We start from the raw sequence: 17089 nt of genomic DNA, 5'->3' as shown, positions 1-17089 counted from the left end.
TTTTCTTACTTTCCTTCTCTCTCTCTCTGGTCAAATTGAATAATAATAATAAATAAATAAAATTAAATAAATAATTATTTTAAAACAATATCCTGGGCAAGTATGTGTGTCTCCAAAGTCCTAAAAGACTGGAGAAATGAAGGAGAAGGGATTGTGGTGATTGCTTTCTACCTCTTCCTTTTTATTTCTTTGTGTCTCTCTGGCAAGCGAACATGCCCTCTAGCAAAAACAAATAAAATAAAATAAAAAAAAAACCGCAAGGGAACTAAGAGGATGATTGACACTCTAGCAGTGTGGATGATGTTTATCAAGTGTGTTTCACTGCACAGTGATCTAGCTGGGTTGTCTGTTGGGTTGGAGGAGACCCGATACCAATATTTTTAATATTTTGTCTCAAGCTTGTCAGATTACCCAGAGAAGAGTTTTCCTGCCTGCAAAGAAAGGATCTTCTGTGCCTCTAGAGCCAGAGCAGAGGCTGAGACTTTCTTCATTCAGCATCAGTTCCCTATGTCCAGTTTCAGTATGATGCCCACATCTTCTGTTGTGTCTGATTCCCAGAACACAGAAATAGGGAAGAGCTACAGACTTCTGTCCAAATAGGGGAGGACAGTTGCCAGCACCACAAAGAGGACAGGGACAGCATCTGGGATCCACCTGCTTCCCCCAGCCTTTACTGGCTTGGTTCTAAGCTTTCTTCACTCTGCCTTCAAATTTGTATTTTTTTCAATGTGTGAAGTCTTTCTCATCGTCCATTTGACTAGTTTTTCTTTTTTTTGGAGAGGTTTTTTGCTATGGGGTGCGTGCGCTCGCCAGAAAGAGAGAGACAGAGAGACATAAAGCGAGAAATCACCCCCCAGGGGGGATGGCCACACCACAATCCCTTCTCCTCCATTCTCCTCTTGGGATCTTGGGCACACACACACATGCGCCCGGTGTGAGTTTAAGCCACCGGGTCCACAAGTCAAACCACGGTCGACTACATGGGAGTCCAGTGACGTACCCATAATGCAATATGATGGTCCCCCCTTTTTTAAAAAAATAAATTATTTTATTTAACTTTATTTATTCATTTATTTGAATTTGACCAGAGAGAGACAGAGTGAGAGAGAAAGCTGCCAGGTCCAGGACTCGAACTGTGGTTGACCATGTGGGAATCTGGGGTTCTTAACCACCATGCCACCTGCTGGCCCAACTTCTAGCTTTAAAATTTTTTTAAAAAAAATAATTATTGGGAACCAGCAGTTAGCGTAATGGCTATGTTGCTGGACTCCCATGTAGTCGACTGCGGTTCGCGTCCCGGACCCGGTGGCTTAAAACTCACGCCGGGCGCATGTGCGTGTGTGCCCAGGATCCCGAGAGGAGAATGGAGGAGACAGGATTGCGGCGTGACCATCCCCCCCGGGGGGTGATTTCTCGCTTTCTGTCTCTATGTTTTTCTCTGTCTGTCTGGCAAGCAAGCGCACGCACCCTATAGCGAAAAAATCTCTCCAAAAAAAAAAAAATTCTTCACTTAATTTTATTTTTTATTAATTATTCTTCAGTTTGATCAGAGAGACAGAGATAAAGCAAGTCTCCAGGTCCAGGACTCAAATCATGGTCAGCTATGTGGAAGTCCAACACCTTAATCCTCACACTACCTGTTGGCCCCCTGACTTTTAGCTTTTTAACTTTTCTTGCTCTTGTCTCTTGTTCTATTCTTCTTACCACTAAGAATTGATGAATTTTTAAAAACGTCCTTTATTGTAATGTTAGTGGGGCTTCAGGAAAGAGCAAAATGAGATGGTTAGGTATAGTCTCCCATCCTCACCCAGAATTAGTTTAAGTTTTCTTACCTGAGAGTAAAGGTGCGGTCAGGGACAGAATGCTCTTTACAAAGCAGGCATATTATGTCAGCTGTCTCTTTCGTGGTGTGACAGGATGGAGTACTCACGTGTGTACTCTCTTCTCATTAATTCTCACTTTCCAAGGGACTGCTGCCATTGCCCAGTGTACACATTGGGAGACCATAGGCCTGGGAGATTCAGAGCTCCAGAAGTGCCTCGCAATAGCAGCTATTCCAGGAGGACTGGAGTAGATAAACAAATCTATCCCAGTAGGCCCAGCTGGGAAGAGGCTAAATGTAGGAGAGACCCCAGGTCAGTGCTAACCCAAAGCCCATGTTTTCAGCTGCCTCTGTGGTGGCTGATGCTGAACAGTATTCCTTGGTACTTCATGGCGTCTACTTCCTTTGAGCCCTTTAGAAATATTCTTTTTGAGAGAAATTTTTGCTATAGGGTAAGTGTGCTTGCTGGAGAGACAGACAGATATAAAGTGAGACATGACCTCCCGGGGGAATGGCCACGCCGCAGTCCTTTTTCCTTAATTCTCCTCTTGGAATTCCAGGCATGCATGTACACACGTCAGGCGTGAGTTTTAAGCTGACGGGTCTGGGACTCAAACCATGGTCGACTCTGTGGGGTCCAGCAACGTAACCGTTACACCATCTGCAGGTCCCTAGAAATATCCTTACTGTAGGCCTTTTTCGAGCACATCTTAATGCCTTTGCTTTCCCAGTACTGCCTGCCAGCAGGGTACTCTTTTCACCGTATGGGCTGAAAGCCGAGACTCTAGATCCAGTCTTTCTGAACTGGGGAGTAGGACATTTACTGAGCAGTTCTAGAGGATGCAGAGTTGACTAAGTGGAGCCCCGGCTGGTAAAAATATTCTTGGAGAATGAGTGAAATTTTGCTGTGACTGGAATCAACTGTTATATAACTGTCACCTGCATTTATGTGGCAATTCATGATAGTATGCCTTTTTTAAAAATATTAATTTAATTTTGTTAATTATTATTCAGTTTGACCAGAGAGAGAGAGGAAGCAAGCCCCTAGGCACGGGACTCAAACCTCGATTGGCCACGTGGGAGTCCAGTGCCTTAACCACTACGCAACCTGTCACTCTGCCTTTCTATTTATTTCAACCTTTTTTGTTGTTGTTGTTACCAGAGGGCATGTGCTTGCCAGAGAGAGACAGACTGGGAGAGAAGTTATGCCTCTTGGGGAATGGTTATGCCACGGTCTTGTCCTCCATCTCACCCTCCTCTTGGGATTCTGGGCATGCAAGCATAAGTATCTGGTGCATTTTTCAAGTTGCAAGGTGAGGGACTTGAACTGTATAGTCAGCTGTGTGGGATCTGGCTGCCTCAACACCAGAGCCTGGAGCCAGCCCTCTTTTTTTTTTCAAGTTTGTTTGTTTCTTTCTCTTCCCCCTTTCTTCCTCCCTTCCTCCTTTTCCTTCTTTTTTTAATTGGCCATAGGGCATGTGCCATTGGAAAGAGAGAGGTAAAGTGAGAAATCCCCTGAAGGGATGGCCACGGCATAATCCTATCTCCTCCATTCTCTTGGGATTTTGGAGGCACACACACACACACGCACACACACTCCTAGTGTGTTTTTTAAGCCACTAGGTCCAGGACTTGAACTGCATAGTCAGCTATATGGAATCTAGCTGCCTTAACCTCCATGCCACTTGGCTGGCCTTTAAGTTTATTTCTTTATTTCTCCCTTTAGCAAGAGAGATACAGACACACACAGGCACTATCAACATGGTCTACCATGATCCACCCCTAGCCTCAGCTAGCCAGAATCATGAGCTTGTGCACACTTGATATGTATGAGGCCAGGACGTGAACTCATGTGGGTCTAGTATTGCAAAGCATTGTTAACACTATGTCAATGGCTGGCCTCAAGTTCTTTTTTTAAAAAAAATTATTTAATATTATTGTTACTTTAAAAGAAATGACTAGAGAGCAAAAGGGAGGAAGCAAGCCACCAGGTTGGGACTCAGACTGTAGTTGGCCGTGTGGGAGTCTAGCATTCCCAACCACCACACCATCTGCCTGCTACAGCTGGCCTCAAGTTCTTCTCTTGATGAGCAATTCCATCTTTAAGTCATTTTTGTTTTCTTGCATTTTGCCACAAGCATTCAGGAGAAGCCAAGCCACCCTTGAACACTTTGTTTAGAAATTTCTTCAGCTGGCACCAGCAGATGGCGTGTTGGTTATGTTGCTAGACTCCCATGTAGTCGACCACGGTTCAACTCGTGCCTTAAAACTCATGCCAGGTGCATGTGCGTGCATGCCCAAAATCCCGAAAGGAGAATGGAGAAGGGATTGTGGTGTGGCCAAACCCTTTGGGAGGTAATTTCCTCTTTCTGTCTGTCTCTTTGGTGAGCACATGTGCCCTATAGCAAAAATCTCTCTGGAAAAAAAAAAATTCTCAGCCAAATACCCACATTCAGTGCTCACAAGTTACACCTTCCCCAAAAACCTAGAACATGAATGTATTAGTAGTTCAGCTGAGTTCTTTGTTACTTTATTATAATCTTCCATCATTGTATTAGGGGAATCTTCCATCATCCCCTGACATGTTCTCATCTGTCTGAAACATCATTAAAATGATCTTTGGTGTTCATATTTCTTCCTTTTTAAAAAAATTTGTTGGAGGGTACAAAGAGAGGGAGAAAGAAACTACAACCCCCCCCCCATAGGACATGGTCACGCCACAATCTTGTCACCATTTCTTTTTTTTTAAAAGAATTATTTTATTTTATCTTTATTTATTTATTTTATTTTATTTTGACCAGAGAGGAACACAGAGAGAGAGAGAGAAAGAGAGAGAAAGCAAAGTGCCGCGTCCTGGACTCGAACTGCGGTCAGCCATGTGGAAGTCCAGCACCCTTAACCACCATGCCACCTGCTGGCCCAGTCACCATTTCTTCTTCTCATCAGGATTTTGGGCACTAATGCATATATGCCTGGTGTGTTTTGCAAGCTGTTGGAACTGGAATTTGAACCAGTAGCAAACCATGTAGGATCCAGCTCCCTTAATGACCAGGCCACAGAGTCAACCCAGTGTTCATATTTCTACCAACATTCTATTCACACCACTTAGTTATTCTCTAAGAAGATTGAGGCGTTCTCTCTACACTCTCCTCCTTTGAGTCTTTACAGAATTACTCTTCACTGTCCTTTCATGGCAATGTCAGCTTTAAAAAAAATTGCTATAAGATGCATGCATTTGCTGGAGACATAAAGAAACAGAAAGTGAAAAAACACCTCCTGTGGGGGATGGCCTTGCTGTAATTCTTTCTCTTCTTCTCTTGGGACTTTGGGTACACATGCATAGGCACCTGCTGTGTTTTTCTAGCTGCCAGGTATGAGACTTGAACTATGCTGTTGGCCATGTGGGATCTAGCTGCCTTAACCACCATGCCATTGGCTGGCCCAATATAGGCTTTTTCTAGTATGCATCTCTAAAACTCTCAGCTTCTACTCATTACTCATGACTAAAGCTGTTTCTACATTTTTACGTATTCATTACTGTAGCACCCCACTTCTGGTATCAGTTTTTTGTTTGTTTAGACTGCCATAACCAAATAGCATAAACTGGACAGCTTGTAAATAACAGAAATTCAGTTTTTCAGGTACTGGAGGCTGGGAAGTCCAAGGTCAAGGTGCTGGCAGGTTTGGTGTCTTGGGAGGGCCTTCTTTTTTTTTTTTTGGAGAGTTTTTCGCTATAGGGCACGTGCGCTCACCAGACAGACAGAGAGAGACGTAGAGACAGAAAGCGAGAAATCACCCCCCAGGGGGGATGGCCATGCCGCAATCCCTTCTCCTCCATTCTCCTCTCCGGATCTTGGGCATGCACGCACACGCGCCCGGCGTGAGTTTTAAGCCACCGGGTCCAGGACGCGAACCGCGGTCGACTACGTGGGAGTCCAGCAACATAGCCATTATGCTAACTGCTGGTTCCCAGGGCCTTCTGATTCATTGCTAAAGCTGCCTAGATGTGTTCTCAAGTGACAGGAGTGAGAGATCTCTTCTCAGGCCTCTTTTAAAAAGGGTAGTAATTCCATTCATGAAGTCCCTATCTTTATGATCTAATCCCCTCCAAAGGGTCCACCTCTTAATCTCTGTCATGGAGGTTAAAAAAAATTTTTTTTTTGAGAGGTTTTTGCTATAGGGCGCGTGCACTCTCCAGACAGACAAGAGAGACAGAAAACGAGAAATCACCCCCCAGGGAGGATGGCCACGTCGCAATCCCTTCTCCTCCATTCTCCTCTTCGGATCTTGGGCAGGCACGCACACGCGCCCGGCGTGAGTTTTAAGCCACTGGGTCTGGGATGCAAACCGCGGTAACTATGTGGGAGGCTAGTGATATAGCCATTACGCTAACTGCTGGCCCCAAAATTATTATTTTTTTTAAGAATTATTTATTTACTTTTGGGGCCAGCAGGTGGCATGGTGGTTAAGGACGCTGGACTCCCAGTGTGGTTCGAGTTCTGGATCTGGTGGCTTGTTTTTTCTCTCTCTCTCTGTCCCTCTCTGGTCAAATTAAAATAAATAAATAAATAAAAGTTAAATAATTCTTAAAAAAAAAAGAGAATTATTTACTTATTTTATTTATTTATTTATTTATTTTAATTCAATTAGAGAGAGACACAGAGAGAGAGAGAAGGGAAGTGAGAAAGCAAGCCACGAGGTCCAGGACTTGAACCATGGTCGGTCATGTAGGAGTATCCAGTGCCTTAACCACCACACCACCTGCTGGCCCCGGAGATTAGAATTTTAATATATGAGGGACCAGCAGATGGCATAATGATTACATCACTGGGCTCCCATGTAGTCGACCATGGTTCGAGTCCTAGACCTGGAGGCTTAAACTCATGTTGGGCATGTGTGCCCAAAATCCCGAGAGGATAATGGAGGAGAAGGGATTGCGGTGTGACCGTCCCCTCTTGGACGGTGATTTCTTGCCTTTTGTCTCTCTGTCTATCTCTGTCACTCTGGTGAGTGCACATGCCCTGTAGCAAAAATCTCTCAAAAAAAGGAGAGGGACCAGCAGATGTCGTAATGGCTACATTGCTGGACTCCCATTTAGTTGACACGGTTCGAGTCCCAGACCCAGTGGCTTAAACTCACACTGGGCGTGTGTGTGTGTGTGTGTGCCCAAGATCCCGAGAGGAGAGTGGAGGAGAAAGGACTGCGGTAGTGTGGCCATCCCCTGGAGGGTGATTTCTCGCTTTCTGTCTCTCTGTCTCTGTCTTTCTGGCAAGCGCATGCGCCCTATAGCAAAACACTTTCCCAAAAAGAGAGAGAGAGAGAACCATGTGGGATCTTGCTGCCTTAACCACCAGGTTACAGAGCTAGTCCATAAGTTTCATTCTTGTTACATATGATTTATAATTTAGAAGGCAAGTCAGCATTCCCTGAGATTAAATATGTATGGTGTCTTTTCCAAAAGTGCTTAGATCTCTGAATAATTCATGTTGTTGGATTCTAAGGCCTATAAAACATTCACATGGAGGACCTAGAAACTAGGTTTATAGGTAACTGAAGAAAAAAAACTTTTCCAGACACCGCTGGCAAGGTTTGAAAGAACGGTAATCCTCAAGGCCAGCGTAGACCTTACTGGACTGCTTTCTTCTATGTCTGAATGATCATAGTGTTCCTCCGAATCGGGGCTATTTCTCTTCTTGCTTCGATCATCACAGGCAGTGGAACAATAATTTCTCCCCATGAAATCTGAGACAAGGGAAAAGGTGTGAAACCGAATGTGATTTTGGGCAGGAATATAGTGTGGTGGTCATTAGCACAGATTTAGAAATCAGATCTAAATTTCAATGGAAAACCTAATTTTCTTCCTTGCATGACCTTGGCAAGTTAGCTATTCTGTAAACCTTTTTACTAATATAGAGATAATAATTGTAACTGCCTTAGGGTGTTTGTGAGGATTTAATGGGACAGTCACTGTAAAGAATATTTTCAAGAACTGAAAGGTAGACTGTAAAGAGCCTAGCATCTATAAGCACCCTGTATAACTAATAGCTGATAGTAGTAATAATGATGATGGGGAAGATAGAGTTTCTCTTTTTGTTTCATTTGATCAACTTTTTATGCTCTGGCTATGTACACCTAAGATCTTGAATTACATTTATATTTTATATTTTGTTATTGTACCGATTTTATGAAACAATTTTACAATGATACAAACAGTAATTTTTTTGTTTGTTTTTAGAGAGATTCTTGCTATAGGGTGTGTGCACTTCCAGACAGAGACAGAGAGAGAGACAGAAAGCGAGAAACCCCCCCAGGAGAGATGGCCATACTGGAGGATCTTGGCCATGCATGCACACGTACCCGGCGTGAGTTTTAAGCCTCCAGGTCTGGGACTTGAAGCATGGACAACTATGTGGAAATCCAGTGATGTAACCATTATGCTATCTGCTGGTCCCATACAAACAGTAATTTTAAAAAGTGTTCATTGATTTCTCTGCAAGCATCTAAATCTGATGATGAGGGCTAAGTTAAATATAATTAATTAATCAGGACCAGCGGATGGCGTAATGGTTACATAGCTGGGCTCCCACGTAGTTGATCACAGTTCAAATCCTGAACCGGCAGCTTGAAACACAAGCCAGGCACACACGTGTGCATATGTGCCCAAGATCTCAAGAGGAGACTGGAGTAGAAAGAATTGTAGCATTGCCATGCCCCCAGCAGGTGACTTTTTGCTTTCTGTCTCTGTCTCTCTGGCAAGCCCACATGCGCTATAGCAAAAATTTCTCTTAAAAAAAGAAAATTCATGGGGACCAGCAGGTGGCGTGGTGGTTAAGGCACTGGACACTCCCACATGGCCAACCAGGGTTCGAGTCCTGAATCTGGTGGCTTGCTTTCTCACTTTCTCTCTCTCTCACTCTCATCCTCTGTCTCTCTTTGGTCAAATTAAAAAATAAATGATTGGATAAATAAAATAAAATAAATAATTATAGAAAAAGAAAATTCATCATTTAAATCATTAAGTTTTTTAGAGAGATTTTTGCTTTAGGACACTTGCAGTTGTCAGAGAGACAGATAGCGAGACAGTGATAAATCACCCTCCAGGGAGAATGGCCACTCCACAATCCCTCCTCCTCTATTCTCCTTTTGGGATCTTGGGTATGCATGCACATGGATGGGCCTGGTATGAGTTTCAAGCTTCTGGGTCTGGGATCGAACCTCCTGCAGTCATGTGGGAGTCCAGCATCATAACGATTACACCACCTGCTGGCCTCTAAATTTATTTTTAATGACAGCACCTGTGTGTGTATATATATGAAAGAGAGAGAAAAAATCATTCTTGACAGTGTGTCATCCCACTGTGATTCCCCTCCTCCAGCCCTCGAGCTTCTGAGACTCTTCGGCACTTGGACCACATACCTGGCACATTTTCAGGCTGACTCAGGATCTAAACCCATGGTTGGCAGTATGGCTTCCAGTCTTGCAGGGCACTTGCATTACAGTCTCTGTGCCACAGTGGCTGGGCCAAGTTTTATTTATCTTTATTTTCACCACAATGCCTTGCTTGCAGGAGATGCTCAGTAAATATTCAGCACATGCTCTAGAGGAATTGTGTGCTGATTTAAATACCATGATATATGTGGGCGTACTCCAATGCCAGGCACATAGTAAGCCAAAGAATGTAGGAAATGAGAAAGAGATAAACACTGGTTTGATCATTCAGTCCTCTTCCATATTTTTTCCTGAGATTCCTTAGCTGCCCTTTTGACTTCAGTTACTGCTTAATTACCAAGAACCTCTAATCAGTATCTGTCTTAAACTTCTCTTTAGATTTTAGCTGTCTGTCCCAACCCGCAGGACAGTCAAACAGTCACCTGAGGGAGGGAGTGAGAGAAGGGACAGACACACAGAGTGGAGACAAGACGAGGTTCTGATCAAGTCTTGTTAATTCAGGAAGTATGACAAGCTTATATGTGCTCAGGAATAGGCGTGTCTGCTTACGCAGATAGGTTTCTAGGCAACGGGAGGACTGCCAGTCAATACTGGTCAGCCACGAGTTAAGTTTATTGCTCTGTTTTATACAGAAACATTTGGCTTTCTTAACGTGCAATTCAAAAGGTCCTTGCTGAGTTTATCAGGTTGTTGTAACAATACTTGGAACATTCAGCACATAACAGTTCAGACACCCAAGGTTAGGTCCAGACAATAACCTTGGTCTCCATCTAGCGGTCCCGTCTGGGATGTTCCTCAAGTCTCCTTCTTGGCTCCCCACAGCTGTCTTCTGTGTGGTTCTATTTGAATGCCCTCCAGTCATATCAACTACATTATGCCCAAACTAATTCTCCCATTCTCTCTTCCAGCAGTTCCTGTTTTGATTAATGGTCTCTTACCAGCCATTGGGCACCTGACACTAGAGGCCAGGTAGTCACTCGTAGCTCCTTGCTGTCTGTTGCTAATATCTTATATTAATATATATTGTAGATATGGTATATTATATAATATAGTACATTATATTATACTTATATCACCCCGGGGGGCGATTTCTCACTTTCTGTCTCTCTGGTGAGAGCTTACGCCCTACAGCAAAAATCTCTCTCTTAAAAAAAATAAAAATACTACTCTATACTCTTCTGGGCCTATATGATTTTACATATTTTATTTATTTGTTTATTTTAAAAGAATTATTTTATTTAACCTTTTTTTAATTTTTGGAGAGGTTTTTGCTATAGGGTGCATGCACATGCCGGAAAGACAGAGACAGACAGAGAGACAGCAATCGAGAAATCACCCTTCGTGGGGGATGGCCATGCTGCAATCCCTTCTCCTCCACTCTCCTCTTGGGATCTTGGGCATCCACGCACACGCGCTTGGCCTGAGTTTAAACCACCGGGTCCGGGACTCGAACTGTGGTTAACTACATGGGAGTCCAGCAGCATAGCCATTATGCCAACTGCTGGTCCCTATTTAACTTTATTTTTTAATTTATTTTTAATTTGAACAGAGAGGGACAGAGCAAGAGAGGGAAAGTCAGAAAGCAAGTCACCAGGTCTGGGACTTGAACCACAGATGGCCATGTGGGAGTCCAGTGTCCTTAATCACCCCTGCCACCTGCCAGCCCCATTTTTTCCTTTTTTTTAATTTCAAAAACAGTCATGCTTTGGGACCAGCGTGTGGCATGTTGGTTAAGGCACTGGACATTCCGAGAGCTGACCACAGTTCGAGTCCTGAACCTGGTGTCTTGCTTTCTCCCTTCCTCCCTTGCCACCGTGTGTGTGTGTGTGTGTGTGTGTGTGTGTCTGGTCAAATTAAAATAAATAAATAAAATTAAATAAATAATTTTAAAAATGCCATGCTTCAAAACCTAGCTCAGTTTAATTTTTCCTTTATCAAACTTGCTTCAGTTATTCCTGGCAACTTGTGTCCTGTAATACTTGTGCTACCACTCACTAGCACCCTCCTACTTGCTCCACCACAGCCAAGCGATCCTCTATTTTTTTTTAATTACCAGAGGGCATCCACAGGTGCATGAGAGAGCTGCCTCCCACCCCAGCAGGGCATGGTCACATCACAATTTGATTTCCAGCCCAGTCTAAACAGACCAGATGTGGTAGCGTGTGCTTGTGGTCCTAGCTAGGTGGGATGCTGGGGCAGGAAGTTGGTGACATGGTAAGACCTTGTCAAAAATACCATCTTCTCGGGGACCAGCAGTTAGCGTAATGGCTATGTCGCTGGACTCCCATGTAGTTGACCGCGGTTCACATCCTGGACCCCATGGCTTAAAATTCATGTTGGGCGCGTGTGCGTGCATGCCCAAGATACCAAGAGGAGAATGGAGGAGAAGGGTTTGCGGCGTGGCCATCCCCCCAGGGGGTGATTTCTCACTTTCTGTCTCTCTGTCTCTCTCTGTCTGGCGAGCGCACGCGCCCTACAGCATAAACCTCTCAAAAAAAAAGGTAATCAAAACTGACAAACCAGGGACCAGCAGTTAGCATAATGGCTATGTCACTGGACTACCATGTAGTCAACCGTGGTTCGAGTCCCGGACCCGGTGGCTTAAACTCACGCTGGGCGCGTGTGCGTGCGTGCCCAAGATCCCAAGAGGAGAATGGAGGAGAAGGGATTGCAGCGTGGCCATCCCCCCTCGGGGTGGTGGTGGTGGTGGAGGTAGTGATTTCTCACTTTCTGTCTCTCTGTCTCTCTCTGTCTGGCGAGCGCACACACCCTATGGCAAAAACCTCTCAAAAAAAAGAAAATACCATCTTCTCTCCTCTCCCCCCACTTTAGAAAAAAATAAAACTTTAAGAAAGGAATAAAGGGACTGGCAAGTGGTATTGGAGTGATAGATTCCTACTTGTCTATCCATGGTTCAAGTCCTGGACCTGGCAACTTGCTTTCTCGCTTTCCTTCTCTCTCTCTCTCTCTCTCTGTTTCTCTCTGGTCAAATTAAAAAATAATTATTAATGGAATTAAGTAAATAATTTTTTAAAAAATGAATAAGTTGTTTTCAGTTTTTAATTTTGCCATAGAGCTTGCCAGAGAGAGGGAAAACACACACCTCCCCCACCCCCCGGAAGGGAGATCACCATACTGTAGTCCCTTCTCTATATTCTCCTCTTGTAATTTTGGTCTTGTTTGTGCACACACACACACCTGGCATGTTATTTTATTTTTATTTTTTTGATTTAAAAGATTGTTTAATTTTATTTTTTAATACTATTTTTAATTTGACCAGAAAGCGAGAGAGAAAGAGAAAGCAAGAAGGTAAGCCACCAGGTCTAGGACTCGAACCACAGTCAGCCATGTGGGAGTTCAGCACCTTAACCACCACACCATCCACCAGCCCTCCCATGTGTGTTTTTTAGGCCACTGGGTCCAGGACTTGAATCAAGCAGCCAGCTGTGTGGGAGCCAAGCATCTTAACCACCATGCCATCTGACTGTCTTGATGCATTCAGTTCTTAAAAACATTTCCTTAGGTTGATTCATTCTTCTTTGTCTTTTCCTTTGTTCAGTAGGGTATTTAATGAAAAATCCATGCTAAGGAGTGAAAATGGCAGGCTTCCTAGACAATTTCCGCTGGCCAGAATGTGAATGTATTGACTGGAGTGAGAGAAGAAACGCTGTGGCTTCTGTGGTGGCAGGTGTGTTGGTAAGTGGAAGAGCCTGGATGGTGGCGTTTATGCCTCATCTTTTGCTATGGAAATTAATACTGATTGTCTAGAACTGTTAATACTGTAGTCTACCAGAAATATTTACTTCTCTATTGTTTTACGTAGATAATTGTCAACGTTCTAGATACTGTTTTGAAACAGGACATGGCAGATTCCAGAATCCTTTGACTTTAAAAATTTGTTAAACTTGGGGCCAGCAGATGGCATAGCAGTTACATCGTTGGACTCCCACATGGCTGACTGTGATTTAAGTCCTGGACTTGGTGGCTTGAAAAATCATGGTGGGTGCGTGTGTGCACAAAATCCTGAGAGAAGAATGGAGGAGAAAGGAGTGTAGCATGGCCAACCCCTCTGGGGCTTTCGGTCTCTGTCTCTGTCTGTCTCTGTCTCTCCAGCAAGTGCGTACGCCCTACAGCAAAAATCTCTTGAAAAAATACAGAAAAGATATTGCTGCACACTGAGTTACAGGAAAGCCTGACAGCAAAAGAGGGAGGGTAAAGGCTAAAAAGCAGGAAGATGATGGGAGAGGAGGAAGATGATGGGAAAGAGGAGGAAGCTGAAGAGGAGGAAGAGGAGGATAAATAAGCCTGTTCTAGCATGGTTTTTCCCTTCATCTATAAAGCTTGTAGCCTCCCTGTATACCACTCACTTTGTTTAAAGAAAAAAAGTGAAATGTAAGGTTTGTTTTTAAAGTGTACAGTCTCTTTTTTTGTGTAGTTAGCACATTATCAAATGTGTGTTTTAGATAGCCCTGTCCTAGTGGTATTTTCCATAGTCACTTAGCCTTGCCTGGTACAGTGTCGGGGTTGTGAATTAATGTGGAAATTTAAAGCAGGCTCTTCTTGGTGTACAGCACAAATTACTTCTATATAGGGATGGTAGTTTTTCATTTTGTTTTCTCTGATACAGGTTATATGAAATTATTGTTCTGTTAACTGAATACCACTCTGTAATTGGAAAAAATAAGTTCCAGTATTTTGTTGACATTCTGAATACCTCTAAATAGGTTTTTTTTTTTTTTTTTTTTAAAGAATATAGGGGATCAGCAGATGATGTAATGGTTAACGTCATTGGACTCCATGGAGTTTACCATGGTTCGAGTCCTGGACTGGGCAGCCTAAAACTCATGCCAGGCACATGTGCATGTGTGCCCATGATCCCAAGAGGAAAATGGAAGAGAAAGGATTGGAATGTGGCCATTCCCCCTTGGGGATGATTTCTCACATTCTATCTCTCTGGTGAGAGCCCTATAGCAAAAATCTCTCTTTAAAAAAATAAAAAAGGAATATGATAAACAAAAAAATTATTGTTGTGCTGGCTGGAGGTCAGGATGTGTATTTGGCAGGCTGTCCTCAAGCTTCCGTTGAAAGCGAAGCCTATAGTGTAGCTGTGCTAAGACCCCATCTCTATTTCTCCAGTTGCAGCCCTGGGAGACCTACAGGGATTAAGTTTGAAGGGGAAATGGTTACTTAGTTGTTGTTGTTGTTTTTTAATAATTTTCTCCCTTAATTTTATTACTAAAGGTATCAAGCATAGAAACAAAAATTTTTGGCAGAATGTTGTGAGGATCCTTCTCCTCTCTTATCCCATGTACCTGATACAGCTGCTGGGTCCAAAATGCAAACTACACAGTTGGCCATGCAGGATCCAGTACCTTAACCTCTGTGCCATGTGCTGACCCCCTATTTTTTTTTTTTCTTAAGATAGGGTCTTGATGTCATGATCCCCTTGCCTCAGCCCCTTCAAGTCTCCTTTTTTTTCTGGAAAAGTTTTTGCTATAGGGCACGTGCACTTACTTGCCAGAAAGACAGATAGAGACAGAGAGACAGAAAGCGAGAAATCACCCCCCAGGGGGGATGGCCACGCCACAGTCCCTTCTCCTCCATTCTCCTCTTGGGATCTTGGGCACGTATGCACGCGTGCCCAGCGTGCGTTTAAGCCACTGGGTCTGGAACTCGAACCGCGGTCGACTACATGGGAGTCCAGCAATGTAGTCATTACACCTACTGCTGATCCCCCAAGTCTCCATTTTTAAAGTTTATTTGTTTTAATGTACAGTTCTATACCTGAAATTCAATAGAAAAACCAAAAAGCAGAGTAGAAGCTAAGTATACTTACAAAGCAATCTGCATGCAGAACTTGTGTAGATTTTCTAAAAATAATTATTTATTTTAATTAATTAATTATTATTATTTTGTTTGCTATAGGGCATGTGCACTTAATAGAGAGAGACAGAAAGAGAGAAGGAAAGAGATTGCCATGTCTGGGACTTGAACTGCAGCTGGGTATGTGAGAGTATGGTGCCTTAACCAACATGCCACCTGCCAGCCCCATTGTTTTTTTTTTTTTTTTTTTTTGGATTATTTTTTTGAACATTCTGTCTTTTTTCTCCTTCCTTCCTTCCTTTCCTTTTCTCCTTTCCTTTCCTTCCCTTTCCTTTCTTCCCTCCCTTCCTCTTCCCTTTTTCTCCCTTCCCCTCCCCCCTCCCTTTTATCTTTCCTGAGGGGGACAGAGAGAAAAATGGAGAAAGTGAGAAAGCAAGCCACCAGGTCTAGGACTTGAACTGTGGTAGACCATGTGAGAATCCAATTGCCTTAACCACCACACTACCTGCTGACCCATTTTTTTAAGAGAGAGATTTTTGCTATAGGGTGCATGTGCTCACCAGAGAGACAGAGACAGAGACTGAGAAATCACCTCCCAGGGGGTTGGCCACACTTTTCCTAAATTCTCCTCTTGGGATTTTGAGCACGCACGCACACATGCCCAGCATGAATTTTAAGCCTCTGGGTCTGGGACTCAAACCATGGTTGACTCTGTGGGAGTCCAGACATAACCATTACATAACCATTACCCCATCTGCTGGTCCCATAGTTTTTTTTTTTTTTTTTTTAATTTGCTAGAGGACATGTGCACTTTCTGGAGAGACAGAGAGAGAAAGCACCCCTGATAGAGAATGTTCATTCTGCAGTTCCTTCTCCATTTTCCCTTCTTTGGGGATTTTGGACATGCACAAACATGAGCCTCATGTGTTTCTGAGAAAGCCAGTTGGTCCAAGACTTGAACTGTGCAGTTGGCCATGTAGTATGCAACTTATTTAATCACCAAGTCCTAAGCTGGCCCTTTAATTTTTTTAAAGTTTATTTTCTTCTATGAGCAAGAGAGATGGAAAGAAAAATAGAATGTACCCCCAACAGGGTCTTTTTTTTCTTTTTTTTGGAGAGGTTTTTTTTGCTATAGGGTGCGTGTGCTCGCCAAACAGACAGAGAGAGACATAGAGACAGAAAGCGAGAAATCACCCCCCAGGGGGGATGGTCACGCCGCAATCCCTTCTCCTCCATTCTCCTCTCGGGATCTTGGGCACGCACGCACACGTGCCCGGCGTGAGTTTTAAGCCACCGGGTCCGGGACACGAACCGCGGTCGACTACGTGGGAGTCCAGCGACATAGCCATTACGCTAACTGCTGGTTCCCCCCCCCAACAGGGTCTTGATGCTGCAATCTACCCCCAGCTCAGCTAGCTCCATATCATAGACACTCTTGTGCCTGGAGGACTCAGGGAGGTCTCTAGACATGAACCCGGAACCTTTCTGTGTAGATCAGCCTCACAAAGCATCAGGTTTTACCTGTACCTCTGGCCCCTCTTTATTCTTGCTCTGGTGGTCATTGCACTTGCGTTTAATTTGTCTAAGAAATTCTTTAGCAGCTTGTCTACTTATTTAAGTCTGTTTAGCTTAGTATACATAAAAACATTGCATTTTACAAACTCATATTCAGTCAGTTTTATAATATTTTACTAAATTAATAATTAAAACTGTAGCAGCTCAAATAGTTTTAGAGACCTGACAACTGACTCTTGGTAAGCATATAGCTCACCCAAGTTCTTGGGCGTGTTAGCCCAGCTGCAGTGACTCAAGTAGCAGGACACTGGTGTGTGAGGTAGAAGTCCTATGGGAGACCTGGGTTTGGTTCCTGGACCTGCCTAAACAGGCTGGGTGTGGTTGCGCATGCCTGTGATCTTAGCTAACTGGGAGGTTCGGACAGAAGAACTATACATGATGAAACCTTGTCAGAAATACCTATTTCTTTCTTTCTCTCTC

At 43.6% G+C, this 17089-nt stretch overlaps 1 protein-coding gene across 5 annotated transcripts in view; it reads left to right on the top strand.

The window, feature by feature from the left end:
• The window catches only part of TMEM50B (transmembrane protein 50B), a 49003-nt gene that overhangs the window by 8246 nt on the left and 23668 nt on the right, over window positions 1–17089 (top strand). For 2 of the 5 annotated variants that reach the window (XM_006153885.3, XM_006153886.3), the window contains exon 2: window positions 12834–12967. In XM_006153885.3, the coding sequence (XP_006153947.1) occupies window positions 12869–12967 (99 nt within the window). In that variant the 5' untranslated portion in view covers window positions 12834–12868. Of the gene's footprint in view, window positions 1–10179; window positions 10241–12830; window positions 12968–17089 lie in introns of all 5 variants that reach the window. The other 3 variants (XM_006153882.3, XM_006153883.3, XM_014589914.2) reach the window with 2 other exon arrangements.

This window comes from Tupaia chinensis, unplaced genomic scaffold (assembly GCF_000334495.1).
Source record: "Tupaia chinensis unplaced genomic scaffold, TupChi_1.0 Scaffold000392_1, whole genome shotgun sequence".
NCBI classification, from domain to species: Eukaryota; Metazoa; Chordata; class Mammalia; order Scandentia; family Tupaiidae; genus Tupaia; species Tupaia belangeri.
The sequence above is the reverse complement of the archived record's forward strand: the minus strand, read 5'-3'. Positions and strand labels throughout refer to the sequence as shown.